The sequence below is a fragment of the Asterias amurensis genome, chromosome 12 (assembly GCF_032118995.1).
Source record: "Asterias amurensis chromosome 12, ASM3211899v1".
NCBI classification, from domain to species: domain Eukaryota; kingdom Metazoa; phylum Echinodermata; class Asteroidea; order Forcipulatida; family Asteriidae; genus Asterias; species Asterias amurensis.
In genome coordinates this window covers 18,572,394-18,600,095 of record NC_092659.1, presented here as the reverse complement: position 1 = coordinate 18,600,095, position 27,702 = coordinate 18,572,394, and the positions used below count along the sequence as shown (strand labels likewise).

The 27,702-nt window shown below is 38.8% G+C and overlaps 1 protein-coding gene and 1 long non-coding RNA gene across 2 annotated transcripts in view; one reads left to right on the top strand and one right to left on the bottom strand.

Annotated features, from left to right (window-relative positions):
- LOC139945604 (uncharacterized) overlaps positions 1-27,702 on the bottom strand; it is a 68,089-nt gene that overhangs the window by 17,424 nt on the left and 22,963 nt on the right. The window contains exons 3-4 of the long non-coding RNA XR_011787093.1: positions 16,321-16,418; positions 6,889-7,059 (exon numbers count right to left, since the gene is read on the bottom strand). This is a non-coding gene — a long non-coding RNA (uncharacterized lncRNA). The remainder of the gene's footprint in view (positions 1-6,888; positions 7,060-16,320; positions 16,419-27,702) is intronic.
- On the top strand, positions 2,876-26,970 carry LOC139945603 (uncharacterized). Its single transcript, XM_071943012.1, has 3 exons — positions 2,876-2,964; positions 8,190-8,916; positions 24,373-26,970. The coding sequence occupies exons 2-3, from the start codon at positions 8,485-8,487 to the stop codon at positions 24,481-24,483; spliced, it is 543 nt and encodes a 180-aa protein (XP_071799113.1). The 5' UTR covers positions 2,876-2,964; positions 8,190-8,484; the 3' UTR covers positions 24,484-26,970.

Genomic DNA, 27,702 nt, shown 5'->3' with positions numbered 1-27,702 from the left:
ATACGGGCACTACACTAATTTCAAATGTAGGTAATGTGACTGTGAACCAGTTTCTTGTGATGTATGATTGTTTTGACATCAAAACAACATCTTATTAATTAAATCAAACGACAAACGTCTTGTCAGAAGACTATCTCTTGAAACCAATAGCCTAAGGGGCTGAAGTATGAGATGGATGTTGTAATAAAGAGGGATCCTTTATCTAAAACACACCTGCTCAAAAGCAATTTCTAAGAACTAAAAAATTTAAACATGGTTGATATGAAACATGGAATAGAGATCAATCAAATGTAAAAGTATGCCATTTCGATTCCAAAGAATAATTACTCAACTTAAATTTGAAAGCAGATTTTGAAAGGGTAATTGTTGTGTCGTTTGTCTGCAAAGCATTTTGCAAACAGTGTGCCCTTTATCAGTGTTGAGGTGTAGGTCACATTTAATGGCAACCGTCGTATCTACTTTCTGAAGAAAAAAAAAATATATATATACCAAAGAGTAATTTTTTTTAAATCAAATTAAAATAGATGTAAATAACTCTTATTGCATTTCTTTAAACTACACCTTTTTAAAATTAAAGCAATTAATGCCCCCTAACGATTGGCCAGCCAAAATACATTAATAGCACAAGCTCAATATTTCCCGTAAATGATGGATTGTAAATGTTATGAATTTTTCATTGTAGAAAGGTCGTTTGTTTTCTATTATAGACAGCAAAAATTACAAAACAAATTTCATCCACTAACGACAAAAGACAATACCGTGGGGTAAAATAGTCACAATCTCTTCTGTTTTATAATAAAACAGAAACAAATAATAGAAGAACGTTGATGGTTAAGTTAGCTGTGGTTGGCCAGGCGGAACGAATGTCTTCCCACAAACAATTGAGTTCGGATTCATCCTTTTGACGCACAGGCATCTTAATGCATTTTGACACGCAGTATGCCGCAACGACTTCCCTTTTTTAATAAAAAGTAAATTTATTATATTGTCAAAAAAATTGACACGTTTGTTAAAGGAACACGTTGCCTTGGATCGGTCGAGTTGGTCTTTGAAAAGCGTTTATAACCGTTTGTTATAAAATGCATATGTTTTGGAAAGATGCTTTAAAAGTAGAATACAATGATCCACACAAACACGCTTCGAAGTTGCACGGTTTTCCCTTTACCTCGTCGACGAACACGTCGGCCATTTATGGGAGTCAAATTGTTGAATCCCATAAATGGCCGACCGTGTTAGTTCGCAAAGTAAAATGAAAACCACGCAATTTCGATGCAAATTTGTTTGGATCATTGTATTCTACTTTTAAAACATCTTTCCAACCATGCAATTTATAACAAACGGTTATAAACGCTTTTTATAGACCAACTCGTCCGATCCAAGGCAGAGTGTTCCTTTGATGAGATTGTAGTATGATTGGCGGGGGAAAATTACCGATAGTAACCAATTGTGAAATAAATGTATGACTGTTTCCTTTGATGCAAATTCGTCTTTGATTGTGCATAATATTGCGCCACTTGGGGGATGATTCTTCATAATCGATAACTCTTTCACTAAAGGCCATCGGAGGCGAAGAGTCAAGTGGTTGTATCTCCAGTCTTTAATAATATCTTAGAATGCAATCTTCCTATGAAACCTTCTGTAAAAACACCTGGGTGTTATTTTTTAATGTTACGTCTTCATAACTCAGGCATGTGAGTAACTAGCCATGAAAAAAAAAGAGGAAAAGAGAAAGCCAAGCAAGCAGATAAGAGGAAAATACAATTTTTCTATACTTTTGTACACAGTAAGTTAAGAAAAAAAAAGAAGGAAAATCGAAACCCCAAAAGAGGAAATCAGCTGAAAAGAGGAAGTCTCACTACCTGATAACTGCGAATAACACTGTGTGGACATGTGTGAATCTACATAATGCTTCAAGTTGTCTCTCCAGCCTTTAATTTTTAATGAAACCGTAGGCTGTCATCTAATCATCTAAGATCTGTAAAATACACCCTATAGTGTTATTTTCAACGTTTTAAATAACACTGTGTGGAACCATCCAAATAGTGTCCAGGTCGATACATTATGTGGACTTTTTTTGTTCTTAGGTCCACTCTTCAGATGTAGCGTTAAAACACACATACACATTCAAAAGAAGGAGAACAAAAATAATAGTAAAAAAACTAGTTCATAGGTAATATTTGCTACTATTGCGGTTAGTGTTTTACGCAACGTGTCATTGCCCATCGACGCAACTTTACTGCGATGGTCGAAAGATGCTGTGAGAAACGAAACACGTTTCATAGTCTCGTTCATTCTAAAATTTTGGCGGGAATAAGCAGCCGAAACTGCGATCATCTGTGTTTTGTACACGTTCCAATATAGAAACAAATCACCGGCTTGTCGCAGCATGTCAGGTTGAGCCCCCGCTGCTTAAAGCATCAAGTCAATCGCCATGCAATGCCAATTTTGAATGACAAACATTTTCCGGGCTGCCCTTTATTGCAATCTTGCTCACAAATAAATTGAACAGAGTAATCGACGACACCCGAGCACAGGTCCACAAATTATATATAAGAAACAAATACAGAACATACACTAAAGGTGCCACGGGAAACGGAATATAAATATGGCAGCCTTCCTTTGCATATCCCCCCCCCCAAAAAAAAAATAAAAAATAAAAAATAAAATAAAAATAAATTAACCACGTTCAATCACTAGACTCGCTCATGCGCATACTACCACCTGCGCATATACACCCACGTTTAGGAGTGCTACGCGCAGTATCCCGACGTATTACCACCGGAATGATTTCATTGGATGAGAGGAGTGAAGTCTCGCACTGGAGGGGCAAATAGAAGGAAGAGCTATCTACCTCTGTGGAGAATGGGTAAATGGGAATGCTTTCTGTAACGAGTCGCATAATATCTAACACAGGACTACGGGACGTGTCGGCTTCAAGAAGGCAACAAGGGAGTTCGCAAACAGGTAAGTGCATGGTACTCGATGTGTAAATATTTGAGATTTTTTATAGTATTCTCCTGAAGACGAACAGCGAATACTGAGCGAAACGTTGAGTTGTCTAAAACTAACACAACCCAAAAGAGTGATTTTCACATGGTGTTAGCTCGGTGCTTAAATATTTTGGGTATGTTCTAGTGAAGAAACTGCAAAAAAGGAATCGTTTTTAGGTGTTTTAAATACGGGTCGAAACTGCAAATGTTTTATATTAAAGATTTCTCCAGGTTTGGATTAGGTAAAGATTTAGAGTATTTTGTATATTTGTCTGAAGACGATTAGAGCAAACTGATCGGAACATTAAGTTGTCAAGTACTGGTTCTTTAAAAAAGTAACACTACTCAAAAGAGAGATGTTCAAATGGTGTTATGGCAAACCTCACCTAACTAAGTCAAGAACTTAAAATGAATCATGAGGGGTGTTTAAAAGGGAAGGTACACGTTTGGCAATTACTCAAAAAAAATATTAATTTAAAAACTGACTTGGTAACGAGCATTGGAGAGCTGTTGATAGTATAAAACATTGTGGGAAAACGACTCCCTCTGAAGTAACGTAGTTTTTGAGAAAGAGGTAATTTATCACTAAAATAATAAAATACTTCTAGCTAGAAGTCTTCTATTCCTATCTGAAAGCACACAAATTCGTCCTACAAGGGTGTTTTTTTTCTTTCATCATTTTCTCGCAACTTCGATGACCGATAGAGCCTAAATTTTCACAGACTTGTTATTTTATGCTTATGATGGGATACACCAAGTGAGAACACTGGTCTTTGGCAATTACCAAACAAGTACGGTGCCTTTAAACACCAGTCGAAAACTCAAATGTTAAAGATTTCTCCAGAATAAGACGAGGTAAGCGCCATTATAGAGAAAATCCACACTCGGTGGTTTTAAAAGCTCTAAACCTAGGTATTGCGAACATTTCTTTTAGATGGTGGTATGAAATGATGTAATTCTGAATAATGAACACGTTGATGGATACAAACCGATCAAAGCAGTATAGCTGCTCGAATGCTTGTGAAACAGCACGTCAGATGAATGGGCTTAGGGTTAGAGTTATAGTTATAACAACATTGATCATTTAAATTCTACTGTTTCCGAAACGTTCGTTAAGAGGAATTCATAAGATTGGGATTGCAACTGTTAACATAAATGTGAAGTTCATCCTTTCACTCGCTTTCTCGTAAATTTAATTTGAAAACATGATTTTAAACTAAAAGAGCTGTCAATTGTTAACAACGGTTTAAAACGGCTGTGAATTACGGGTTCGTGTTTGAGCTTAACGTAAAAAAACCAAACAGAGTCTTATCGCAAATCACATTTTCTTTACATAACTAACAAGTACCGACGTGACGATGACGTTAGTATTAAGACAAGTGTCGTTTACATTACGTTCTTCTGATGAAAGTGCATCATAAGGAAAAAGCTATTAGAGCATCCCCAGTCTTTGGAATTAAAAAAGATACATACGGATTATATTCTTAGCACTATAAAAATACAATGATCAACATTAGTGTAATATTTTATGGGTTTATTAATTGCATTTCCCAGAACCTCACCATTGTTTCGTACAACTTCATTTAGTTTATTATAACCGCATTATGTTTTGTCAGCAACACTGCAAACTTCTCAGCAGCTCTCGACAAACACCATAGTATTAAAACAAACAAGTTCACAAATGTTAAGACTATTTTCTTAATTAGAACAACTAGATGCTCGTGACATAGACGCATCTAAGTCCACTTTTTCTTATAAGGCTAGTGTAGCCTGAAGCCGCATCAACTGAAGTGTGTTCGGATTAACCAGTATAAATTCTACCGTTACTAAGTGAAGACATTGCCTTTAGTGCATACACTTCAATTCCATTAGAGAATGTACACACTAGTGTGTGATGAGCAGATGCCACGCTTAGATTAAAAATTCCAACCTGAGTTGCTCTTAGGGGCTTCTCTCTATGTATTGTTGATCATATTAGAATGTAAGACGAGTTGTAGGACAACATTTGTTCTCTTACTCACCGTTTCGAATTAAATCAGAGGTGATCTTTTTGGAGTGCGGATCACTTTTTTTGTGGAGAGAAAAATAAACCAATTATGTCGTTTTAAAAAATTGGACTATAAGGCCTGAGCCAATTAGAAGTGATGTGCATTCTGTCGTCTACCAATCTCAGACAATTGACGAGTGACATTTGTACAAACAGCAAACACTGGGGTGTTTAAAATTGACACCCTGGGTGCTGTCACATTAGCTATCGAAGAGTGAAAATAATTTCACCAAATATTTCAGGGATAAGGTTTATATGCAAACGCGGTGGTAAATGTTTGTTAATGGATCGTTTGTACATACATAACTATGTATATTTTAAATAAGCAAAATTAATATAGGTTTTGATTGCCAAATGACAATTTTCTGACTCAAATATATGAGTCATGAGTTCGTGATGGTTGAAGAACGCGCCGATTAGCTCTGAGGAGCCAGTCTACTAGAAATGCCAGACGCGTTTTCTAACGCTAGCACCCGATTTTGTTTCCGATCAAACGTGGAAACACATAACTCCGAGTTTAAATTCTCCACTACCCACGAAACTTGGATTGTCTATTTAACGCACGGTGGCACTCATTTAACAATAAAGTATTATCTTACTGAATGTCCAATAGCAATCGTCAGGTATGTAGGATAAAGGCACTATGCCATATGACATCATGGTAATGATCTCATAGGTAGTGAATGAGCCGACAGAGTACAAGGTCAACCCTCCTACTGTCCAACCTATCCAAACCACCCACCGTGGGTTTTGAATGATGACCTAACCTACAATATAACACCATGAGTTGAATACATCGACACTGATTGATAACCCAGCTTGTAATTGGGACCATAGAGATTTAATCTATATAGTACACAGTTAACCCTCCTACTTTTTGACCCTTTCAGATTCCTCAGAACATTAGTCTTAGCTGTCTACCTCATCAATAACCAACACTTCATTACTTCCAATTTGATATCACACTTGATTAATGGCATTTCGTGCAAAATCAAATCCATACACAATAAGATGAGGTGTTTCGTCAGATGAAATCCATCTGGAACTCACCCTGTCTCAGGTGTTTCACAGAGTTACTCAACACGATTTCAATTTAATTTGCAGACATTATTTCAGCACTATTTTGACGTACATTTACATTTCAATTTCAACGAATCTAAATATTAGTGATTGGATTTACTAAGATTAAAGTTTCAAGTTTGACGGGATAGTCTTAGAAACCATGTAACCTGTTACATTATAAATTTTTAGAAAGCCGGTTTACCGATCGTGGATACCTTAGTATTGTCCCCAGTGCTGACACGACTGTACAATTCGCTCTCCTGGTAAAGGGATCGGACTATGTCTTGCAAGCAAGGACCCATTTAGAGCCTGGCTTGGTATACAAATGTTTACTCTTGAATGAACTAGTTTCAAAATATTACATGGAATAAGAAATGGCACAAAACGGCACAAACATGGTATAAAGAGTCGATCCGAAAACGATGTTGCAGCAAGGACCCCATTATAGCCTGGATTGGTGTAGTTGTTAACTCTTCAATGAACTTATTTCAAAATACAACTGGAAGGTGAAATCCCAACCTTTAACTTAAATGGCACCGAAAACAATGTTGCAGAAAAGACCACATTAGAGCAGGGGTATAGTTGTTTACTCTCGAATGAACTTACTTCAAAATAAAAACGGAAAGTTTCATCTAAAGCCTTTGACTTTAATGGCTGAGATGAACATCGTAGAGAGAGTCGAACCGAAAACAATGTTTCAGCAAGTTTCCCCCTGAGACTGGTTTGGTATTGTTGTTTACTCTCGAATGAATTAACTTCAAAATATATATGGAAAGTTTAAAATCTCACCCGTTGACTTAAATGGCAGAGAGATGGACATCGCAGGAAAGAGTCAACCGAAAACCAGGTGTTATCCCATGAGGACTGCGCTCTTCTAATCAGGATGTTTTCTGACATTTTCTTTTGTCTCCTTGTTCGCTTGTCCCCCACGTGTACGAAACGCAATTAGGCGGGAGAGATCTGTGTGACAATGAACCACTAACATTAGCCCTTGTGTCGACCTTAAAAAGGGGAAATTTGAGATTTCAGAACGAGGGAATTATGAAGTTTTGTCTCTTTTTTGAGACTTTTTTAGATAAAAACCCAGAGTTGTTTTTGATCGGAAAGTTTGTGTTAGTGTGTGTCCAAGTTCACTGAATGTTTCAAGACACTTTTTTGCAAGGCTTGCTAGAACAACCAACAGACATCTCTATGTTGCAGTCTTTGTGTGAAAATTCCTTTGTTCTGGGGCCAATTTCATAGAGCTGCTAAAGCACGAAAATAACTCGCTAATTTTACACATGTTACTGGCCAAAATGTCATGCCATATACATTGCTTATGACTGGTATTGAGCTGTTGTTTACTTAGCACAACAATTATTGAGTGGAGTCTTGGCCGGTAATCTGATTTTACGAAGCAAGGATTTTTTTGCTTAAGCAAAATTTTGCGCTTAAGCAGCTCTATGAAATTGGGCCCTGTACACTGAATATCTTCTTCTTCAACACTGTAAAACGTGTGTAAGTCCACATAGTGTTTGAAGTTCCTGCACTACGTAGACCTCTTTTTGTTCTCTGGTCCACACTTTGTCTGAAGCATTAACTGAGATATAGCGTACTATTCATTACCAACTGTAGCGGAATACACAACCGTGTATTGTTTTTAGATATCAAGACTAACTTTGAAAGAAACCGAAGACACACAATAAATTATATTACCTTAGAAAAAATACCAAGTAAAAACAACATACTATAATCTAATTTCTCGAATGTTAGAAACAAATGATACCACGTGACCTTTGTCACCAATGTAAAAGAGAGCATCCAATTGCCAATACGACCAGACGAACGAAAGAGAACTGTAATTGAACTGTAAAATACATCCTACTATAATCTAATTTCTCGAATGTTAGAAACAGATGTTACACCACGTGACCTTTCTCACCAATGTGAAAAGAGAGCATCCAATTGCTAATACGACCAGACAAACGAAAGATAATAATTTTATGAACTGTAATTGAAACGTAAAATACAGATGCTCTCACTCCCTCTCGTTTTTAAATTCTAATTAATTGATTTTCCATTTCCTTGTCCCTGTTGTTTATTTATAACAGGATCACAGCAGTGCCGCTCTCAATAAACCTACACACGGTATAAATAGTCGATCACCAAAAGGACGCAAGACAAGAAATAAGCGGTGCAGGTTTCACCCCGGTCGAAACGAGCACGCTGGTTAAGCCAAAAGAAACAGCTGCACTTATTTCTTCGTCGTAGAGTCAGTTTAAAGAAACATACACTCGGGCTGGGTTTTCGTTTCCCCTCAGCGGGTGATCAACCCTTATAGACCCCCTCCATCGACCCGTCGGGGTTTGCTTGTTTTTCTGGTCAGTCGTCCGGTGGGAAACAACCATGGCAATGAGAACAGTACTTTATGCGCTACTTTTAAGTCTGGTGGCGTGTGCCTTCTCTCTTGCGGCACCTGCGGCAGAGTCCAGACTATCCACGAACACAAATTCCCCTCGGAAGGGCTCGGGATCCAAACTCCTCTACGGAGACGCTGTGGATGTGGTTGAGAAAATGCACGGGTTCCTGTCCACGTTGACCAAGTTTGAAGAGGTGAAGGCCGGTGAGGGCGCTCGGGAGGATGAGATGATACGATACGGGATACCAGCGAGGACCAAAAAGGAAAATGTAGGATTCCAGATGCCGGGGTGGCGTAGGAGACGTCGCCGTAGCACCGTTGAAGATGATTTGGTGTCTGCGGCTTACTTTGACCGACTGGATGACCAGGCCGACGCGATGGTCAACAGCATCAACAAATTAATGGACGACTTGCAAAAGGTAAGAAACGAAGAGAAAGTCCAAAAGAAATATAATTGTGTTTAAACTTGAACAAGTTAGGCAGTGGTAGCACTTATAAACTAACTATGAAAAACGTCATGAGCTTCCGTGGCAATAACAAATTTACTTCATCAGATGCAATGAAAGGGATAAGCCAAATAAACAAGAAAGTAGCAGGTGAATGAACCCAATGACAAAAGGTACAGTCAGTGACTATAAGAGGATGGTAGTGGGACAGAAACCACGTACGTTATTAAGTCCTTCAAGTTGTAAGATACAATTAGGGTGCTGAAACTTTAGTACAACTATTGTTGTTGAGATGTTGTAGCTCGCATTTCATCCTTTAGGGAGGGTTTTTCGTTTTCCTACAACCGGTCACATTGGACATCTTGCACGTGCGGCCATCACTAAGTTCAAACATTGGAAACGTGCACACGTGCACGCGCCACGCAGAACTCTCAACCAATGAAAAGTCGTTTTTTAAACCCGATGAGGGCGCTGTTTGGGCTTGTGACGTCATAAGCAAGGGTTGTCGCTCTATTTTACTTCCACACAGCAACATCAATGAAGGCGATTTTTAAATGTCAGTTTAAAAAGGGTAACAGTTGCAATTAACTTGCACTGGTTGGCTCAACAATTATTGCTTATCAAGTTTCTTTTCATAAGATGGGCTTTCCCAACCATTTCTTTGAATTTGCATTTTTACCCACGCACAGCATTGAAATTTACAAATTCAAATTATCTTGGGCACTCAAGAGGTGACCGCTGCTAATAAAAATAGCTTAGTAAACAGTGAAGGAGTTATTTGAGTAAGCGAATCGTGTTTAAGACCAAACACAGTGCGCGTGACGAAATATCTCAGGCGCCGCTTCTTCGGAAGTACACAGTAAGCTAAACCATCACTTCTCGAGAAGTGTTTATCTTTTTCTTACAGGGTTTCGTAAATTTCCGACAAATTCCGATAATTTCCGATTCTCTAGGGCAATCAAGAGGTGACAGTTGCATATAAAATTCGCTTGGTAATCATTGAAGGAGTTATTTGAGTAAGCGAGTCGTGTTTTAAGATCAAATACAGCATATTCATACGTATAAAACGTAGAGCTAAGGCGCCGTCTCTTCGGAAGTACACAGTAAACTAACCGTCACTTCTCGAGAGGAAGTTTATCTTTTTCCTCCCATGGTTTGGTAACAAAATCTGAGTGAAAATTTTAAAGTCAAGGCACTCCTGTGCAAAGTTCTGCCTCAGTAAAACTAGTGTTGTACGACCGCGAAGTGGCGACAACCGCAACAACAGTGACTGCGCTTGGTTGTAACATAATGCGTGAATGGATAACGTCAAATTAAAACCTTTGAATTACGGATCGGTAAAGGTAGATGGGAACCGCGGTGGAGCGAGGCAAGCGAGGAATATTCAGCACGTCATTGCGTACACAGTCTTTAATATCCCCCTCTTGAAATTTACTCAGGAATCGGAGTGAGGACACTTGTTCAATTCCCGCGTAAATTTGGCGCCTATTATGTCGTGTGCGAAACCGTCTGCTAACAAAGCAGGCCATTTACATGCAACTGTTTTGTTCAAACACCTTTAAAGTGGACATTGATTTCGAACATGGGTTAATAAGTGTACTGAACTTTTAGCACCTATTGGTTGTGTTGTGAGGTTGTTCGAAAAATGATGCGAGCATTGAACTTTTTTGTAAGGCAATTTTGACAAAGTAATTGTTTTTAACTTCAAAAAAAAAAAAAAAAAAAATCCTGTGTTATCAGGCCAGGCGCAACCGCTCGGTTGCTTGCCAACGGTTATTGCTAAGCAATTTAGCTACCCGCAACAAGCTTTGCAAACCACGCGCACCATATACATCGCATTTTTTGTGTGGTAACCTTTATCTGCGTATTATTTTGTTGTCTCAGCTTAGCAACTCGATCCCAGCTGATAAAGAAGATCTTTTCTTTCCCAAGACAGGCGCAGCCGTTTAGCTAGACGCAGCTGTCCCTTGAGGGACGCAAGTTGCGAACCTCATCACGTACGAGACGCAAGTAACGACATTCACCGGTAACGTGTCGCCCCATCGATCCACACCGACGGAGGCCGTGGGTCTCTCAGATCTATTTGCCCCAGTACCTGGGTACAAGGATCACGCATCGATCCGTCGGGTGCCGCGTAGCTGTCGACGGCCTTGGAGGAACACTGCTCTCTTTGACCGGAGAGATATCGATTCAATTTGGCTCTTTTTTTTTACATAACGGTAGTTCAATGTCAGTTTTTTCTTCAAGGCGTTTGATACAAGGAGCTGCGAACCGCAATGCGGACTTTCATGTTTGGGGTTTACGAACAATACAAAACGTTTACAGCGGCAGTAACGACCGTTTTAAACGAGTAATTATCCGCATCGTCGCTATATCATTCGAAACAAGTTACGTTACATAATATTACAAACAAAGAACGTTATTTAAAAACGAGCATATTATTTGGGTCAAACTCATAAATATTGTGTTGTAGTAAGTTATGGTATCGCCGACAACTAGCATGGTGTAAATTTCAACACCCCATCTTGTAGTGAAGTGGTTGTCAGTAAATTGCCTCATTGTGACATTGACAAAAAAGTTGTCATAAAAACACATTCTTTAAGAGACAGGGCGAGATCCACATTATCTGCATGAGTTTAATTTAACAGTGACTCAGCTGGATAGATTAAAAAACCTGATAGATTTCTCACATGGTATCAGTACAGCAGACCAGGTTGTATCTACAGTGACGACTAGAATAAAAACCGTACAGACAGTGGAATGCACGCAAGCGAGCGAGCGAGCGCCCATGCATTGAGTACCGGCCACTCTGATAGATAAAAAGTTTATAGACAAAACCATGTGGGCGAGAGTGGGAGTTAATGCTTCCCGTGATTTCATTCATCGACAAACACCAACTGATCGTTTCATACAAGAGCAACATTTTAGAAAATGTGGGCTCCGAACTGGTCTTATTGTTCATTTGAGAAAGTGTGGTTTTGTCTTAATATTATGTGAGTTTTAAGGTTGAAGAGCTTCAAAATGGCGCACCCCAATTTGAGTAGCTTTGACGGAAAATATATATTGAACAGGGCCGTTTGTTTTCTGGTGAGACCTTGCCGGTTAAAGCAACTTAAGGTAACGGCAGTGAACTTAAAAATTATTTATGAGTGATAAGAAAATCATGGTCCATGGACAGCTGTATGGATCAATATGCCATTATACGCGCTTGCTTCAAAACATTTCCTCCATATAATTAAACAAGGTACAAATGTAGAGCTACATCTCCCCTAGGGAGAGGGTTGGCATACATTCATTTGAGATTAACATACTTCTGAGAGCTTTGTTCATTGTGAAAGTCTTGTCTGATAGTCTTGGAGCAATATAACATAGGGTTGTGTCTGTGTTTAACCCGGCCTTGATTCAAAGTTAACTGTTCTCGACATATCTGACTCACGGGTTGTGTACCAAATTTAAATAATATTTAAAAATATGAATGTAAAGTTGACGCTCTGACAAAATGATTTGGGGTTATGTGACTTAAACATCTATACTCAATCAGTTGTTTAAATTTCCCTCTATACCATGGAACTGTCCACTCTAGAGTCCCATGAACTGCAAACAACTGTGGTGTTAAAATTGAGTGGGATTTTTAGATCAATTTGCGTTGACTCCCCCCTCATACTCAACCTTTGAAAGAATCGATTTGCTTGCTCGCTACTCTCGGCTAGAGTAAGGAAAAATCAAAATGTATAAGAACAATAAACAGTGCGGGCTAATCAACCTCCATTGCTACACTAATTATATCAAATTGGGATAATGTTGCATATTAGTGTTTCCTTTTTAAGTACACAGGAGGTCATTCTTTAGATAAAAAGTCAAGGCAAAGCGGAAGTGTGGATATAAAGTAATAGTCAGTCGAGTATCACTAGTCTTAAATGGCACAGGTCAGAGATGACCCGCATAAGGTCCATGTGGGTCAAAGGCAGGTTCGCATGATTCGGAATCAAAAGCGCCCCCCCCCCCAAAAAAAAAAAAAAAGCCACAGGCACCTCCTCTAATACGTGCCCCATCCACCACCTTCTCCCCCTGCGCCTCCTCATTTTACTCAAACACCCTCCTCAATGCCACAACCTTCATTGGGGCACAACAAACTCCTACACACTACACATAATCAAAAACCTGATGTCCTCGATGTACCGCGGGCATAAAACACCAAAAGCAACATTGCACCCCGCACCAGAAGAAAACTTTCAATAAAACCACACAAAGAAAATCACACCATCACCTAAAAAGCAAGGCCAACCACAGCGACTACCGGCGCCAGTGAGACTGTCACCAAAATCCGTCAAGAATTGATTCACAGAATATCGTTAAATATTGTAAAGCGATTCTTAATCGCCAGCGATAATAGTATATCACTCAACCTTTCCGGTGATTTCCAAAAACACTTCCTTAATTTATTCTTAAATCCACATAATTAAAACGTTCACAGCTCTTTGTGGGACCGCCGTGTCGAAGCTGATCTCCAGTTATAAATATTCTCCACTTCATTTTTTTTTTTTATACAGCCCTCGCTGAATATAAAATGAAGAGTCACTGAGGGTTCACACATACCTATAAAAATATATCTCACCACGAGAGACCAACAAACTATACACCCCATCAACAATGCGCTGTATTAACACCAGATTTCTAAACGTGGCTAGTTTAGAACAGTCTTTCTCTGTTGGGAAATCAAAGCAAGAAACGGTTTTTTCCCCAAAACATCTCGATATAGCGATGATTTTCATTGTTATTACGATATCAAAAATTCTTCCTTTATATTGGTTACGGTTCTCCGTCTCTATGGACACCAATAAACCCTTTAGCAGGCCCGCAATCAGTTACAATATAAAATTATTAGTATTAGTATTACTTCCCCTGGAGCCAGTTTGATACCACTTTAATATCATAAAGATTTGTTTCTTGCGGAAACGAAGAGAGGTAGAAACACCTTTTTGCAGCTATTTGCTGAGTGGCCATAGAAATTGAACTAAATTGTTCCCGGTGGCCTGAATGATACCCTCCGTAGGTACAGAACAGATGCGTGGCTGTAAAGATAAATTCTTATAGTTTTGAGAGCGTGATCAATCCGCCCTCGAAAAGATAAATAATGTCCCTCTCTCCAAAGTCGGATTGGAGCAGAGTGCTGTCCAGAGATTAGGGCCATCAAAAACAACAACTTGTTTAGTGTACTTTTAACGAGTTATCAAGGAATGAAATTCTCCCGTTTCAAACTGTTTTTATGTTACTGTTAACAAATGGCATGCACGAATGGAATAGTAACATTTAGGTCTCGTAAGAAGGTAGTGGGAGCATGCTCATATTGGATTGAATGGTTTACAGGACCCATATCAGGACCAAAGTCACGTTTTATATTGACTCTTTATTCTTGTAAGTGAAACTCTCAGTTGAGTGAACGACAATGTGTTCAAATGGCCTTAGAACTGGACGTTAGACAGAAGTACTAGGTCTTGTCAACTAGTAGTAAACAGAAATGTTTACAGGACGCCTGTTATGAGTGCATCTCAACTATAACCAATTAACCTCAAAGGCTTGAAAAGATGCGTACTGGTTCTCTTTTGTGTATACAACCCGTAGGTAAAGCACCGGTAATTACCCTTCCTGATGTTGGTCAGTTTCGGATCACAACAAACAAGTTTTAGCTTTGACGTGGCCTTAAGATGGAGAGGATTTTGACGTGGGTTGGTTAGTGATGATGAGACACCCCCGTAGGATATGAAAACCCCTTTGACCCACTTGGGATCTCTGAAACAACACAGCTACCGGCGTATCAACAGCGACACCAAGAAAAATCAATACAAATAAACAAATCAGATTTAATGAAGGAATGTCTACTTTTTTTCATCAATCAAACTTTATGATATTAAATTAGAGTTTGAAAATGTTTTGGCAGGTGGTTGTGAGAGCGAACCAAAGTGAACACTTCACTGAAAGATTGACATCATTGTTTTATGTTTTATGATGTTTTTTTTCAATAACAGTAGAGACGAAAACGGGAGCAAAAGCTACGTTTGCGTTAAATTTTAAATGATCATCCTCTTGTAGTTATAGAAATTACAGAATTCTCCCTTTTTGGTAAAATACATCATTGTATAGAACTACTATCCACTACTTGTTCTTAAGATCACCATCAATCTATGTGTCCATCATGAAAATGAAAATGAAAATGAACTTAGATTTTACAAGGAGTCTATTGCGCCTCAACTGAAATATGCAACGGTGTGTTTGTGATGGGAATACTTGTTTTGTGCATTCTATGCAATGCAAGTTACATCTTGGTCCTGCACTCTAACCCCCCCCCCCCCCACACCCTTTCTCGCTCAGAATTGCCACAGGTTCAGGTTCCATGGGACCTGGTCAACTGTGTGTCTGTATAAACATGAGTCTGTGACAAATTGAACCAGAGAGGGTCAAAATGACGCAGCATCAGAGAAGCATACAATTTGGTGACTACGTTGCGGACCCAGCCTAACCCAGAGGAGGGTCAGCCCCCCCTTCATGAAATACGGAATCCGTTTCAATTCTGACCTCTGACTTTTCAGAGTGTTCGAAAGAAATATATGCTCACTGTACTTGCTAGGTCGAAGAAAGACATGGTAAACAAGGAGGTGTTCCCCGAATTACGAGGCGTCTATGCATAATCGTTAATAGGCCAGTAGTAACCGAAGGGCACGGAAAACCCTAACGAGAGCACAATTTCCGCTTTATAAATGTAGAACGGAAAACCGTGCCTTTTGAACCCGACGCGAGAAGGGTCTTCGGTGCATGCCCGTAGCGCCAGTCAGAGTGCGCAACAGTTCCATTTGTCACGCGTTTAGACGATTCTACTCCGCACGATCCCCAGATAAGAATGTCTCAACTAAGAACACTTTAACTAGAGCAAGGATCCGTGATCAGGGATTAACATTTGCTTTATTGAACACCTGTTTGTCGGTGTTATAATTTGTGGCAGATGCAATTAATTAAAGATGGCCGTGGTAACACTTACTACCATTGGAATGATCTCGTGCGTTGAATAACTCGACTTTATTGAAAATTATTCTGGCCTGAGGGCTCGAGTCGGGGAGAGCGATCAATTGTAATGCATTATTAGTGATGTGTGCATTCATAATGGATTATGTCTCCTATATCTGGGGACTAAAATCTTTTACTTGATACCGTCGTAGTGTACTAACCTTGAGAACCTTGGCCGATTTTCTTTTCGCTGCCAGGTACAATTAGTTTAACCGCCTGGGTGCTTGCTTTGGCCTGCCCTGGGAAAGATCTTCCCAAACCAAGACAGGATGAAATTGTGACCCAAAAAGGAGCAGAATAGTTTAAAGTTAGGCCTACCTTTGGTAGCAAACGCACCGCCGAATCATTCATTTCATCGATCATTCAAGCTATGGTTGGGTCCAGATAGGTGCTCCAGATGGGTGAGAGACAGTTTCCTAAAAATGAAAAAAAAAAAAAAGATAATGTGGACTTGTTTTAAAGTCTGCGACGTCACGCGAACAATTCATATGCATTTTACATTTTTACTTATGAAAAGTGAGATCTGAATATGGAAAAATACAATTATGTCGTATTAAATGTCACAGTTTGTCAATTTTACTTGAGTCCCCTCAAATCAATTTAGTAAACACTGATAACATCTACTTGCTATGTATAGCGTCAAGGATCTAGACCCCATAGCAATATACTCGATGATTGATATTCAAACGAAACATATAATAAATAAAATGCACTGTCACAAATACAAGTGCGTATAGTATCTAGCCCCTAACCTTTTAATTGAACGATACTCCAAGCAACGAAAGTTCAACAAGATTTGGATATCTTCGAAAATGCTTAAGTGCATGCTTAAGGCACTTCAGTCCAAAATCCTTCAACATTTAATTGCAAATACACGTTCTTCTTATTCTTGTCAGTGTTTTATCTTTTAGAAAGGACCCGCTTGGCTTCCCATAGTCTAGGACATGGCGTTTTCTTTACCCTTCGTCTTTCACCACATTGGGTCAAAAAGAAAGAAACGCAACAAAAGAGAGTCTGCGCAAATTGATTTATCGCTGATATAAAAAAATAGAAGAAGGAATTCCAACATTGTGATAAGAAACATTGACTAGGAAAGTAACTTGGAAGTGGTTTCGGGGGAACCGGAAAAAGGGGTCACATCCTAAGACATTGTGAAGGAGTTGACATGACTAGAGTGGACATGACTAGACTGCTGGGAGCAGTTGTTGAGAATCGCTGAACATCGATAGTTGTGGAGGAGTGAACGCCATCGTTCGCCCCTATGGTCTATCAGCTATGGGATAGAGTGCAGTGTGGAGTATATCGTGACATCCAAAGTCGGTTATCAGGTTTTTGGTTTCGTACAGCGTTTTGTCAAAGGACAGAGCCGTATCCAGGTAAAATACAACGGTCATAATGTCACTAGGTCACGGTGAACAAGGATCCTGAATAGTATCGATGTCCAAATTGCTCACTTCCAATACTTTTAAAATTGAAGTTAAAATGAAGAGTGTCCCCCCCCCCCTCTTAAGAAAGATGCAAGATGAGGGCGTCTCTTTAGCGGCCACTTTGTCTCAAAATTCTCTACACCGATGCATCATCAAGACGGTTTAATCGAGGTAAGATTTATGACTAAAGAAAACAACATTCAGATTCGTGTGTGGTGTTACTGGCTTAATTTTAAGATCGCCATGTAAATTGGACACTAATTCTGATGAAAGATGTAGATATTACGCTGGCGAAAGGGTAATTAAGCATAACTATGGAAACGTGTATTGACAGGACATCAACGTTTTGTCTGAAAGCAGATAAACGCATCCATCGATGGCTAATTCGCAGATTTATTCCGCCTAACGTAATAGTCATGTGGCGCCTAACGAAAATTAGTTACATCGATTTTCAGTTTCTTGTGATTACTTGTTGCAAAATCAAGTAACAAACCACAAGGGGAAACTGGGTACCGGAAACTAAATCGGTACTGTGGGCAGTGACTTCATGCAGCAGACAGGCACATCATCATAATTTTATTGTTTATGTCTGATAATGATTAGGATTCTGTGAAAATCAGTATGTTCAATTTGCATCGATGGTTTGGTTTAAGTTGCTCTAAAATGGCAAGTATCGTGGGTTCCAATCCATCTCAAGTATTCTGTCTCGTTTTGAAAATATTTTTTTCAAATTGCAGTTAGAACATCTACTTAAAGTTAACGCATAGTTATTCTTTACAAAGGCACAGCATTTAGAAACGTAATCCACATCTCACTAATCAAACGATAATGTTATTTCCACGCCATGTCATACGTTGAGGGTTGCAATCAGCACCTTTTTGTCCCCTTCTTTCTAGCCGTTTCGATTATTGTTCCGCTCGTTTGTCTGCTTGTTTGTTTGGCTGCGTGCCATCACATTACGGCTAACGTGAACTGGCACCTGATTCAACAAAAAACCGGCGCCATTTTGGAAAGTCCGCAAGCTGCAAGGTGGTTTTGCCATTCGGAATCCGGTCACGTAGACAATTGAATTAAAGTGAGATGTCACACCCTCTGGATCTGTAATGGCGCGTGGACGAAGGCTTGGAATAATGCTTGCTGGGCGGGTAATCGGTGTTGTACGGCGAAAAGCTCAATTATTTACCCATGCGCGTGATTCTTGTTCGAGAGAGTCAGTCATTGTTTACACGAGAGTAAAATCAAATTACAGTGTGACGTCACTTATGACGTCATACGGGAACGCATCAACGAAGCGTTCCAAAGAAGACGGCATATAAAGGCGCAGTTTCACACTTTAAAAGAACCAACTGATTGTAAAAAAATGAAAAATAAATAAACACGACACCATAGATGTTGTCACTAAATAGATACCAAAGGGACAATCAAAATTGACGTCTTATGATGTTAAAATAACACCAATGTAATTCTGTGCGTATTTTTACCTGAATTAGATTTGTATTATTGCTAGAAAACCCTTTGAGCTACAGATTACGGTCGTTTTGTCTTTGAATACCAATACATAGATAAACTAATTAATTATTTATTAAACCCTTAGTATTTTACGTGAAAAGTCCGTATATTAAACGCATTTAAGGCCAACACCGCAAAGTGAATTACACAATAAATTCTCAACAGAAAGCTAAGCCTTCTATTTTTTCCCGATTTTGATAACTCCATGTACTCTTCAAAAACAATTTTGATTACAACGTCAATCTGCTAGAAGTCGTTTAGTCGTGTTTGAGATGACCTGGAAGTACGTGTGTAAATTAAGAAAGGCTATTGCACTAAAATGTGTCATTATGCAAACGTATACGCCATCAACCCCTAATGCATAAACTGAAGACCCACACTTCTTCTTTCTTAACAACTTGTTTTCTCTTCGAGGAAGGTGTAGCCCATCACCTCTCCGTATCTTTAGACACTAGGGCCTAGAAATTAAAACAAATACACCGGTAATCTAAACCATGACGGGGTGCTTGAGTATCCGGCCTCTTTGTCGAACCCTGCACGTGTAAAACGCCAAATGCAAACACAACCTAACCACGATGTAGCAACCAAGCTCACGAACCCTCACTACCTAATATCGCATCTTGTTTGAAACCGCCCCAATACACCGATATTCACCGAAGCTGAGGACACGACGCGATGTCTTCATTTTACCCAGCGTTACTATACGCAACAGAAACCAAAACGCGTGCTTGAAATAGTTATTTCATCTTTCCCAGACCACTTGAGATCGTGTGCTGGAGGCGAGTTGGGGTAATCTAAAGCCGACGGTACGAACCACAAAAGCACACCACAACCCTCGCGGTGTAAAGAAGGCCCACGATTTGGTTTCAATTTTTAACTCACCCCTCGTGTGTTTCTACAGCTGTAGCTAATTATTCAGTTCATATACAATCGTGATTCGCCTCCGAGCAAATCTCGTTTGATTCATAAAGACTAACTGTACATAAATTCGATACGATGTTGAGGTTGGGACCAGCGCTTGTTCGTTAAACATACAAACGTCAACAAGCAATGGCACCGATTTCCTCCAATCATAACACTGGCAGTGTGTCTATATAACTAGATCATTTTTTAGGCAACACTTCCTAAACATATATATGTTTGTTTGCTTACTGTTTTTATCTGGTTTACCAAAGTGAAACTCATCCGTTCAAATATGGTACGTGCCGTTGCTTTCCCCTAGTTCATTTTAGTAGCGGTTTTTACATAGGAATTTATGATAGTTTGTCTTGTACCAATAGGATTACCCTCCCTTGAATGTAAAAAAAATAAAAATAATACTGTTTGGCACGGATAGGGCAGTGAGCTTAAAGGAGCGCCCTTGTGGTGACTTTTAGACAACTGAACAATGGACCCCATAAGGGAATTATTTGTTCAACATGGATCCCACAAGGGAGCTCTTTTGGAAAGGGTATAATAGAACAGCGAACGCAGGACTCCGCAAACCGGACTGTAAGGTGTGTGTGCCCGACACACAGAATCCTAAGAGATTCAACACATACGGCAAATCAAATACTCCGATTCGGCCGACTTTATGGCAACCCGATCATGCTCTTGTCCTAATTGATAACACTGGACCCAGCTTCAGAGTTCTCAAAAAAGGTCAAAGTTATAATTTTACACCCTTTTCTTGTTACGATTAACAGTAAAGTGGATTTTGACGGACAGACCTTGTTCTACAAGGAGCCGTTTTGAGGCCTAATGCGTTTCGTCTCGTGATTATGTTACGACACAAGTAGTCATTAAACTACAATGTGAACTATAATTGGTCGATATGAACTTTCGTTCTTTAAGGTCTCATTGCCATAGTACTCACACGATCAACATTCACTCTTTCTCACTCCTTTTTGGATAGTAGGATTTCACACATTTAAGTCAAACTTGTTACTAGCTCTTTGTAAATGAAAATGACTTAAAGGCGTTGGGTTGTCACGAAAAGTTGTCTTCATTTAGAAGTAAAATATGACTGAGGGTGTTCCATGCAAGTGACGTCCTTGAACCTTGACCCTTGAACCAAATAAAGCAATAGCTGCCTATGTTCATAATACATTCCCTCAATACTCATAGCAGGAGACATGTATCCAAGGAGTCCACTGAACGACCATGAATTCCCGCCTAAACCTTGCCCCTTTTAACGCCTGATTCTCACTGCATCTCACTGGTAACGTTATACATCCGTAACTCGCCCATAATGAGTAACTGAATATTGTCCTTTGTAGCTAGCCTCCAAGTCGTACTGGCCACTACTTTTCCCAAGGAGGATGGTTTAGATTTCATTGGTAATTCATTGGTGACCGGACACCTCGGCGATATACCTAAACACATAGGCCTAGGAGATATACACCTGTTTTTCTCGTTCCAGTCAACCTTTAGGAGTCAACGGTGGTCGGAGTTGCCGATTATACCTTTGAATTAAACATAGCATTTTCTGGCCAGATTGGCTTCTCTAAATGGACTTAAACTAATTGGTAAATACTTCATTGTGAGGTAGAGTGTTAAACATTTATCCCCCGGAGGATGAGATGAACTTAACCTCCTTCAAGTAAAAGCTGATTCTGCATTTTGAAGACAAGCTCATTAGAAAAAATACCACACCGATCCCACATCACACATTTATTTGAAGTTCTATAGACAAACAACAATACAGTAAACAAAACACCAGCGAAGGCCAAAAATCATGAAAATGTTTAAGGTTTTATGTGGGTGTATTTTTATTATTTACTGTGTTTACTTTTCAATGACTTCTATAATAAAAAAGATTGAAGTCACTTGTAATGTGTGTATACACAAGATATAGCGAACACAATCAACTGTAGGAGCAGTCAGAAAAAAAAATCCCATAAATAGGGTAAAAAATAATGTGGGGTGTCTTTCAGCAGAAAAGACCGCACCCAATCACACCTCCAAACTAAGTGAGAAGAAAATGACGAAGAAGAAAAAGATGAATGTTCACAGTTCATATAAAATAGAGTAATTTTGGCAGTTTGCAAGACAACAGAGTAGACCCATAATATTGCATCTTCACCCATCGTGGGTGGATGAGGCTCGTTAAAAATCCCATTACGAACACCCATAGTTTAAACGTTGAACAAGACCCAAGACGAAGGGAGAATCCAACACAAGACGTCTTCATCTCTTCTTTTCAAACCGAGACATGTTTAATAATAACCAACACGTGTGACTGTCAGTCTATTTAACAGAAAATGAGACACCTCAATCTTAAACCACTTAAAAATAAAGACTGAACTATTTTCATTGATTAGATTAATTTCCACTCGCGATACCCAAACTCCCTTGTCGGAATAAATGAATCTGTAATTGAACGTTGATTGATGAGATTGAGCTGATTTTTTTACCCTCCCCTCAAGTTGAATAATGTAAAACAGAGTTGGAACAATCTATGACTGTTGATACATGTACAGTTTAGAAACCAAGATTAAAATTCACAATCATTAGTGGGTGTTTTGTAAATAAAATATCTGCAACATCCATTTCAGAAATAAAGTAGAATGTAATGAGTTCACTTTTTCAGAAATATAAATAAAATTAAAACAGTAAGCCTTTTCTAGGTCATCTTGAAGACCCGTGACATCACATGTTTACAAAAGAGCAAGGGAGCCTGGACTTCCTGCAGGCACGATTTGTACACAGCTCAATGGAAAACAAATAACATCTTACAAGATTTTAGGAAAGGGGCACATCTCATTTTTACAAACTCTTGAAGTAATGTGGAAATTGAGACACAATATTCAACATATCCTATAATGTCCAGTGTAGTATATTGTCTTCCAGAAAAGCCCGAAGTGTTAAAGGGCACTGTTTTTCTAAACAAAGGTTACCGGTACTTAACATAATATATTAAATGTTACACGGTTTAACTTTAAAACGAAATGACTATACAGATGTATTTTCCTTTCAAGCATCAAGTACTTGTTCCCCTCATGCTAATGTGTGACTTGAAAACTAGTCAGTGGGTCTTCTTCCTCTTTAAACGACCAATGCCTACATCCGTAATAAAACTCTTCCTAACAATTTGATACATTTTGCGATAATGGAAAAATGCATATTTTATTAGCTATTCTGTGACGTCATCGAGGGACTAACTATTGATATCACACACTGTTTCTGAATATTAAATAGGTAATTTGAATCTCGATCTTAAGAAATCTCAGCGCTTTGGGTCTTCAATAATTGCCTGTTTAAAAATAGTCTTTAAAAAAGATCTTGCCGTGGGTCAGTTATATTTGGACACTAAGATCGCCACTGGTCTTAAGGGACGGAAAGCAGCTTTTAAACCTTCACTTCCTAGGGGTCACTCCGTTACATAAACATGGAGTTTAGACCAATTCCACTAATACTTCCACAGCCCTTATTGAACTTTCATTTTGAGCTCGAAAGTAATTTTGGGTGCTGGACATTAAGACTAGCTTGTATTTGTCATGACCTCTTTTTAAGAATGTATTCTCTCTATTTGTGTCAAATGCAAGTTTGCCCCCATTACAAGGCAGAAAGCCACTCATGGTAAGGGGCTACACGAAGAAAACATTTAAGATGAAAATAACTCAGGGGAGCTGAAGGTTGGGATTGATATTCCTTTTATAACAGTCCAGATTGTAGGACAGAGGAACAAATGAATGTCAACCAGGTAAGGAATTCCATCAGGGAATAACGCTGTTGGAGTGGTATCTGATTTATTTATTGGGAGTTGATTCTGATTTATTTTGCTTCGAACCTTTTTCTTTCTTTAACTTTTCCAATGTTTAAATACAGTTGGCGCTATATTTGTTTTATTTGAAATACAATGACAGATTCTCCCCTAGGGTAAAGATGCATTTGAGCTTCTAGAAATCAGGTATGGTGGGTCATTTAACAGTGGGTGACTTCAGATGTTTGGGCAACCCAACTGCCCCTGTAAATAGACTAGATTCAAGTCCCATTCTCGTGTGAGAGGTCCTTAAGCAGTGCGCGCTTGCCGTCAAAATGTGGAACAGGTTTGGGGATTAAGAAAGCATCACAAAACAATAGTTTTCTGTGGATGGCACGGGATTGGACTCGAGTCAAGTCTACCTTTTAACTGCCATCACAGAGTCAAATATTTGATGGTTCATTGTATTTGAATTCCACAGAACTCATACAAGGTGTGGGTGTGGTAATCTTCCTTAAATAAGTACATTTCTGCCACACAAAGTGTTAATATTCAAAAGCATAAACTTGGCCATTCTATGGTCTCCCTTGGGAGCCACAAGGTAGTGACAATGCCGTGACAACACCACGGTTGCACTTTCCGTTTATAAACGCGTCCCTCCCAAACTTCCAATTCTCGTTATTGACAAAAAACCCATCTTCAAATATCAGCTCATTGTATTGTACTTTTTTTTGATTTTCTACTTCGCAGGTTCGACAATATTACGAGGGAAAGAATGCGTACCGGGAGAGCCGACAATTTCATCTGCCGGGCTCGAGAGATTTATCCCCCGCAGACAACCAGCTTCCCTCCCAGGAGTGATGGTAATACATCCCGTCTAGGACACGGTAAAACAATCATACCAAGACAAATTTAATAATAATGATAATAATAAAACAAAAATGCATTAAAATGACTCCGAATGCCAGGCTCACGTCACAGATGTCCAACTTTTTACAAATTGATTTCTAAAAAGATGGAGATGTGTAGTGTTTTCATTGAGAGACGTTATAATTAGCTTACAAGTGATCAGTTAAAAATACAAAATTTTAATGAGTAAACGCTGACGACGAAGGACTTTGACGACCACCTTGTGTATATCAATAAGGTACAGTGTAAATTTTAAACAGAGAGACAACTATATTGAAGATAATATAGTACAAGCTGTAGTTATATCATTGTTGATAGAGCACTTTCGATTTAAACTATAAAGCACACAGCAATATTTAAATACACGCTCTCATGTAATATACTACAAACCCACCTCCAGCTTCAGCTGCAATAGCTAAACTAGATTAAAAAGTAGCAACGCTGATATAGTGGTATTCGCTCTGAGCACGCCGGGTTTCTTCTAGCATTAAACCATACTCAATTTTATACATAAGTGTGTAGACTTATTGGCTGTAAAGTTAGTTTGATATTGGCCATTGGACAATCACATGGCCTAGGTTTGTAAAAATAGACATTCTGTACAAACTTATGTGAATGTCTTTTGTCCAATATCGATATAGCAAGGGCATTCGCCGCACAGACCTATTTGAATGTGCAATGTCCAATATCGAAATACCAAGGTAGACATTCGCTGTACAAACCTATGTGAACATCCAATGTCCAATATCGAAATACCAAGGTAGACATGCGCTGTACAAACCTCTGTGAACGTCCAATGTCCAATACCGAAATACCAAGGTGGACATTCGCTGTACAAACCCATTTGAATGTCAAATGTCCAATATCAAACTTAACTTTACTATCATACTTTGCTTTATGAAGACAAATCTTTGTATATTTCAAATGTCAAGTTAATTTGGAGTACTGCGCGTGTGCTGCTTTAAGGTGCGCATGTGCTGCTTCAAGGTACCCGGTTCCACCAATGTGCTGTGCTCTGAGTGGGTGGTGTTCACTAAGTACGCATGAATCTGTTCTGTGCACGGAACCAGTGACTTGGGCTGCATTATTAATCCAGTCAAAGCAAATACCGAAACCAAAGCCGAGCTTTTAGATAAATTCTTGTAATTTTGAATGACTTGTTTGTGAACAAATCCAATATGGCCGTTCATAGTTCTTTGCTTTGGACCTTATTTGCACATGACGTAACTGGAGTATGGCTTCCTCTTGCGTAGAGGTAAAAACAGTGTCAATTTAATCCCATACCCTGCAGGTACAAACGTGCGCATACCTCTAAGATGGCGATAAGTGACATCAATGCATAAAGTCTATACCAACAAAAACAACAAAATAGCTTGCTTCAGAATGCCATGTTTTAGAAAGAACTCTTGCGATAAACAAAACATTACTCTAAGTAGTTATAGGTCTACTCCAGTAGTGTTTTTCATCGGAAAGGACCGTGAATTTAACGTGGGTAGTAGAATTTTATTCTTACATACGGTACTTTTGAAGATGGACGGGAATTATGTTGTTCCAGATGTATATGATAAGTATAAAGGATAACAAAGGGAGTTTTTGAGGCGGCACAACGTTTAATTGCTTGTTAAAATGACAACAAAGCTACATCAACTTAATTGACTAGCTCTTATGGCTAAAGGGTTTTAATGGGGTTGGCTTTACAATGTCTGGAGGGTAATAAGACCCATTTCTCCTTGTTAAAGTAATGACATTGCATACAGAAAAAATCGTTGTTGGTAATTACAGTCAATTGTAGCAATGTAGTTTCATGGACAAAGTGGAGGCGAAATAGATTAAACTAATTTACCGGACAACTTTGATTATACCAATATAAATAGTATACGACATAGTTATATATTAGTTTGACTGACAGAACCAGAGAAGTTTATAAAAAATGTCAGAATTAATTAGTCTATATGGTGTCGTTTTTTGGCAAAGTTTAAAAACGAACTTGAGAGATGATTTGGAGCTCGTTTGAAATTTATGGACTATTGTCGCAAACATTCAACAAAATAAACCAAGCAAACTTTTTGACATTTTGACTCCTTTCGCAATCGGTGGATATCGTTGCCTTTTCCTCTTACCAATTTCTGTTCCCCCCTGGTATAACTTTTCCAGTTCAGGTTTAAAGGAACACGTTGCCTTGGATCGGACGAGTTGGTCAAAACAAAAGCGTTTGTAACCGTTTTTTATAAAATGCATATGGTCGGAAAGATGTTATAAAAGTAGAATACAATGATCCACACAAGTTTGCCTCGAAATTGCGTGGTTTTCCTTCTACTGTGCGAACTAACATGGTCGGCCATTTATGCGAGTCAAAATTTTGACCCCCATAAATGGCCGACGTGTTAGTCGACGAGGTAAAAGGAAAACCACGCAATTTCGAGGCATGTTTGTGTGGATCATTGTATTCTACTTTTACAACATCTTTCTACCCATATGCATTTTATAAAAAACGGTTACAAACGCTTTTCAAAGACCAACTCGACCGATCCAAGGCAACGTGTTCCTTTAAGGGTGAAAAGGTGACTTAAAGTGTATAAACAGTTTTGATAGCCGAAGGGAACTTTTATCGAGTTATTTAATTGTATTTGGCATTTTAAAAATTAACAAGCGGATGAGCCTTTGGAAAGTACATAAATTATTCTTGTTGCATTTCTCTCTAACCCTGAATAAGCTTTGACAGTTTGAAAAGTAAGTTTTGTCAGAAGATTTATACTTAACAACGTTTCGCCCCAGAACTGACCACCTTTGAAAAAAAGAGTCCTTTCTAAATGAAGCTGTCAAAAAATATTCAAGGTTTTTTTGTTTATTTTATGGAAAACGAAATTGACAAGACGGGGAAATTTCAAGGCTTTCTCCCGAAACGCCGGTTCTTTAAAATAAAAATGTTTATTCAAAAAGATCGCACTTAATTGAGTGAGAGGAGTCGATGACCGCTGACTGAATGAATGTTGACTTAACATTTTCTGAATTAAGATGCAAAATGTCAACAAGAGATTGTCAACTACCAACACTTGGAACTTAACATGTGTTCCCTGGGCCCTGTGGTTAAACCAACAGCGAGGTAATTTTGTAAATGAGCATTCATTTAATTTTTTTTTTTTAAATATTGCCAGCACAGAGAGTAATAAA

Bases quoted from the DNA above. Each gene is read 5' to 3' on its own strand.
- LOC139945603 (XM_071943012.1), top strand. From the start codon at position 8,485: ATGGCAATGAGAACAGTACTTTATGCGCTACTTTTAAGTCTGGTGGCG. The intron at 8,917-24,372 runs GTAAGAAACGAA...TCTACTTCGCAG, and splicing joins TAATGGACGACTTGCAAAAG to GTTCGACAATATTACGAGGG.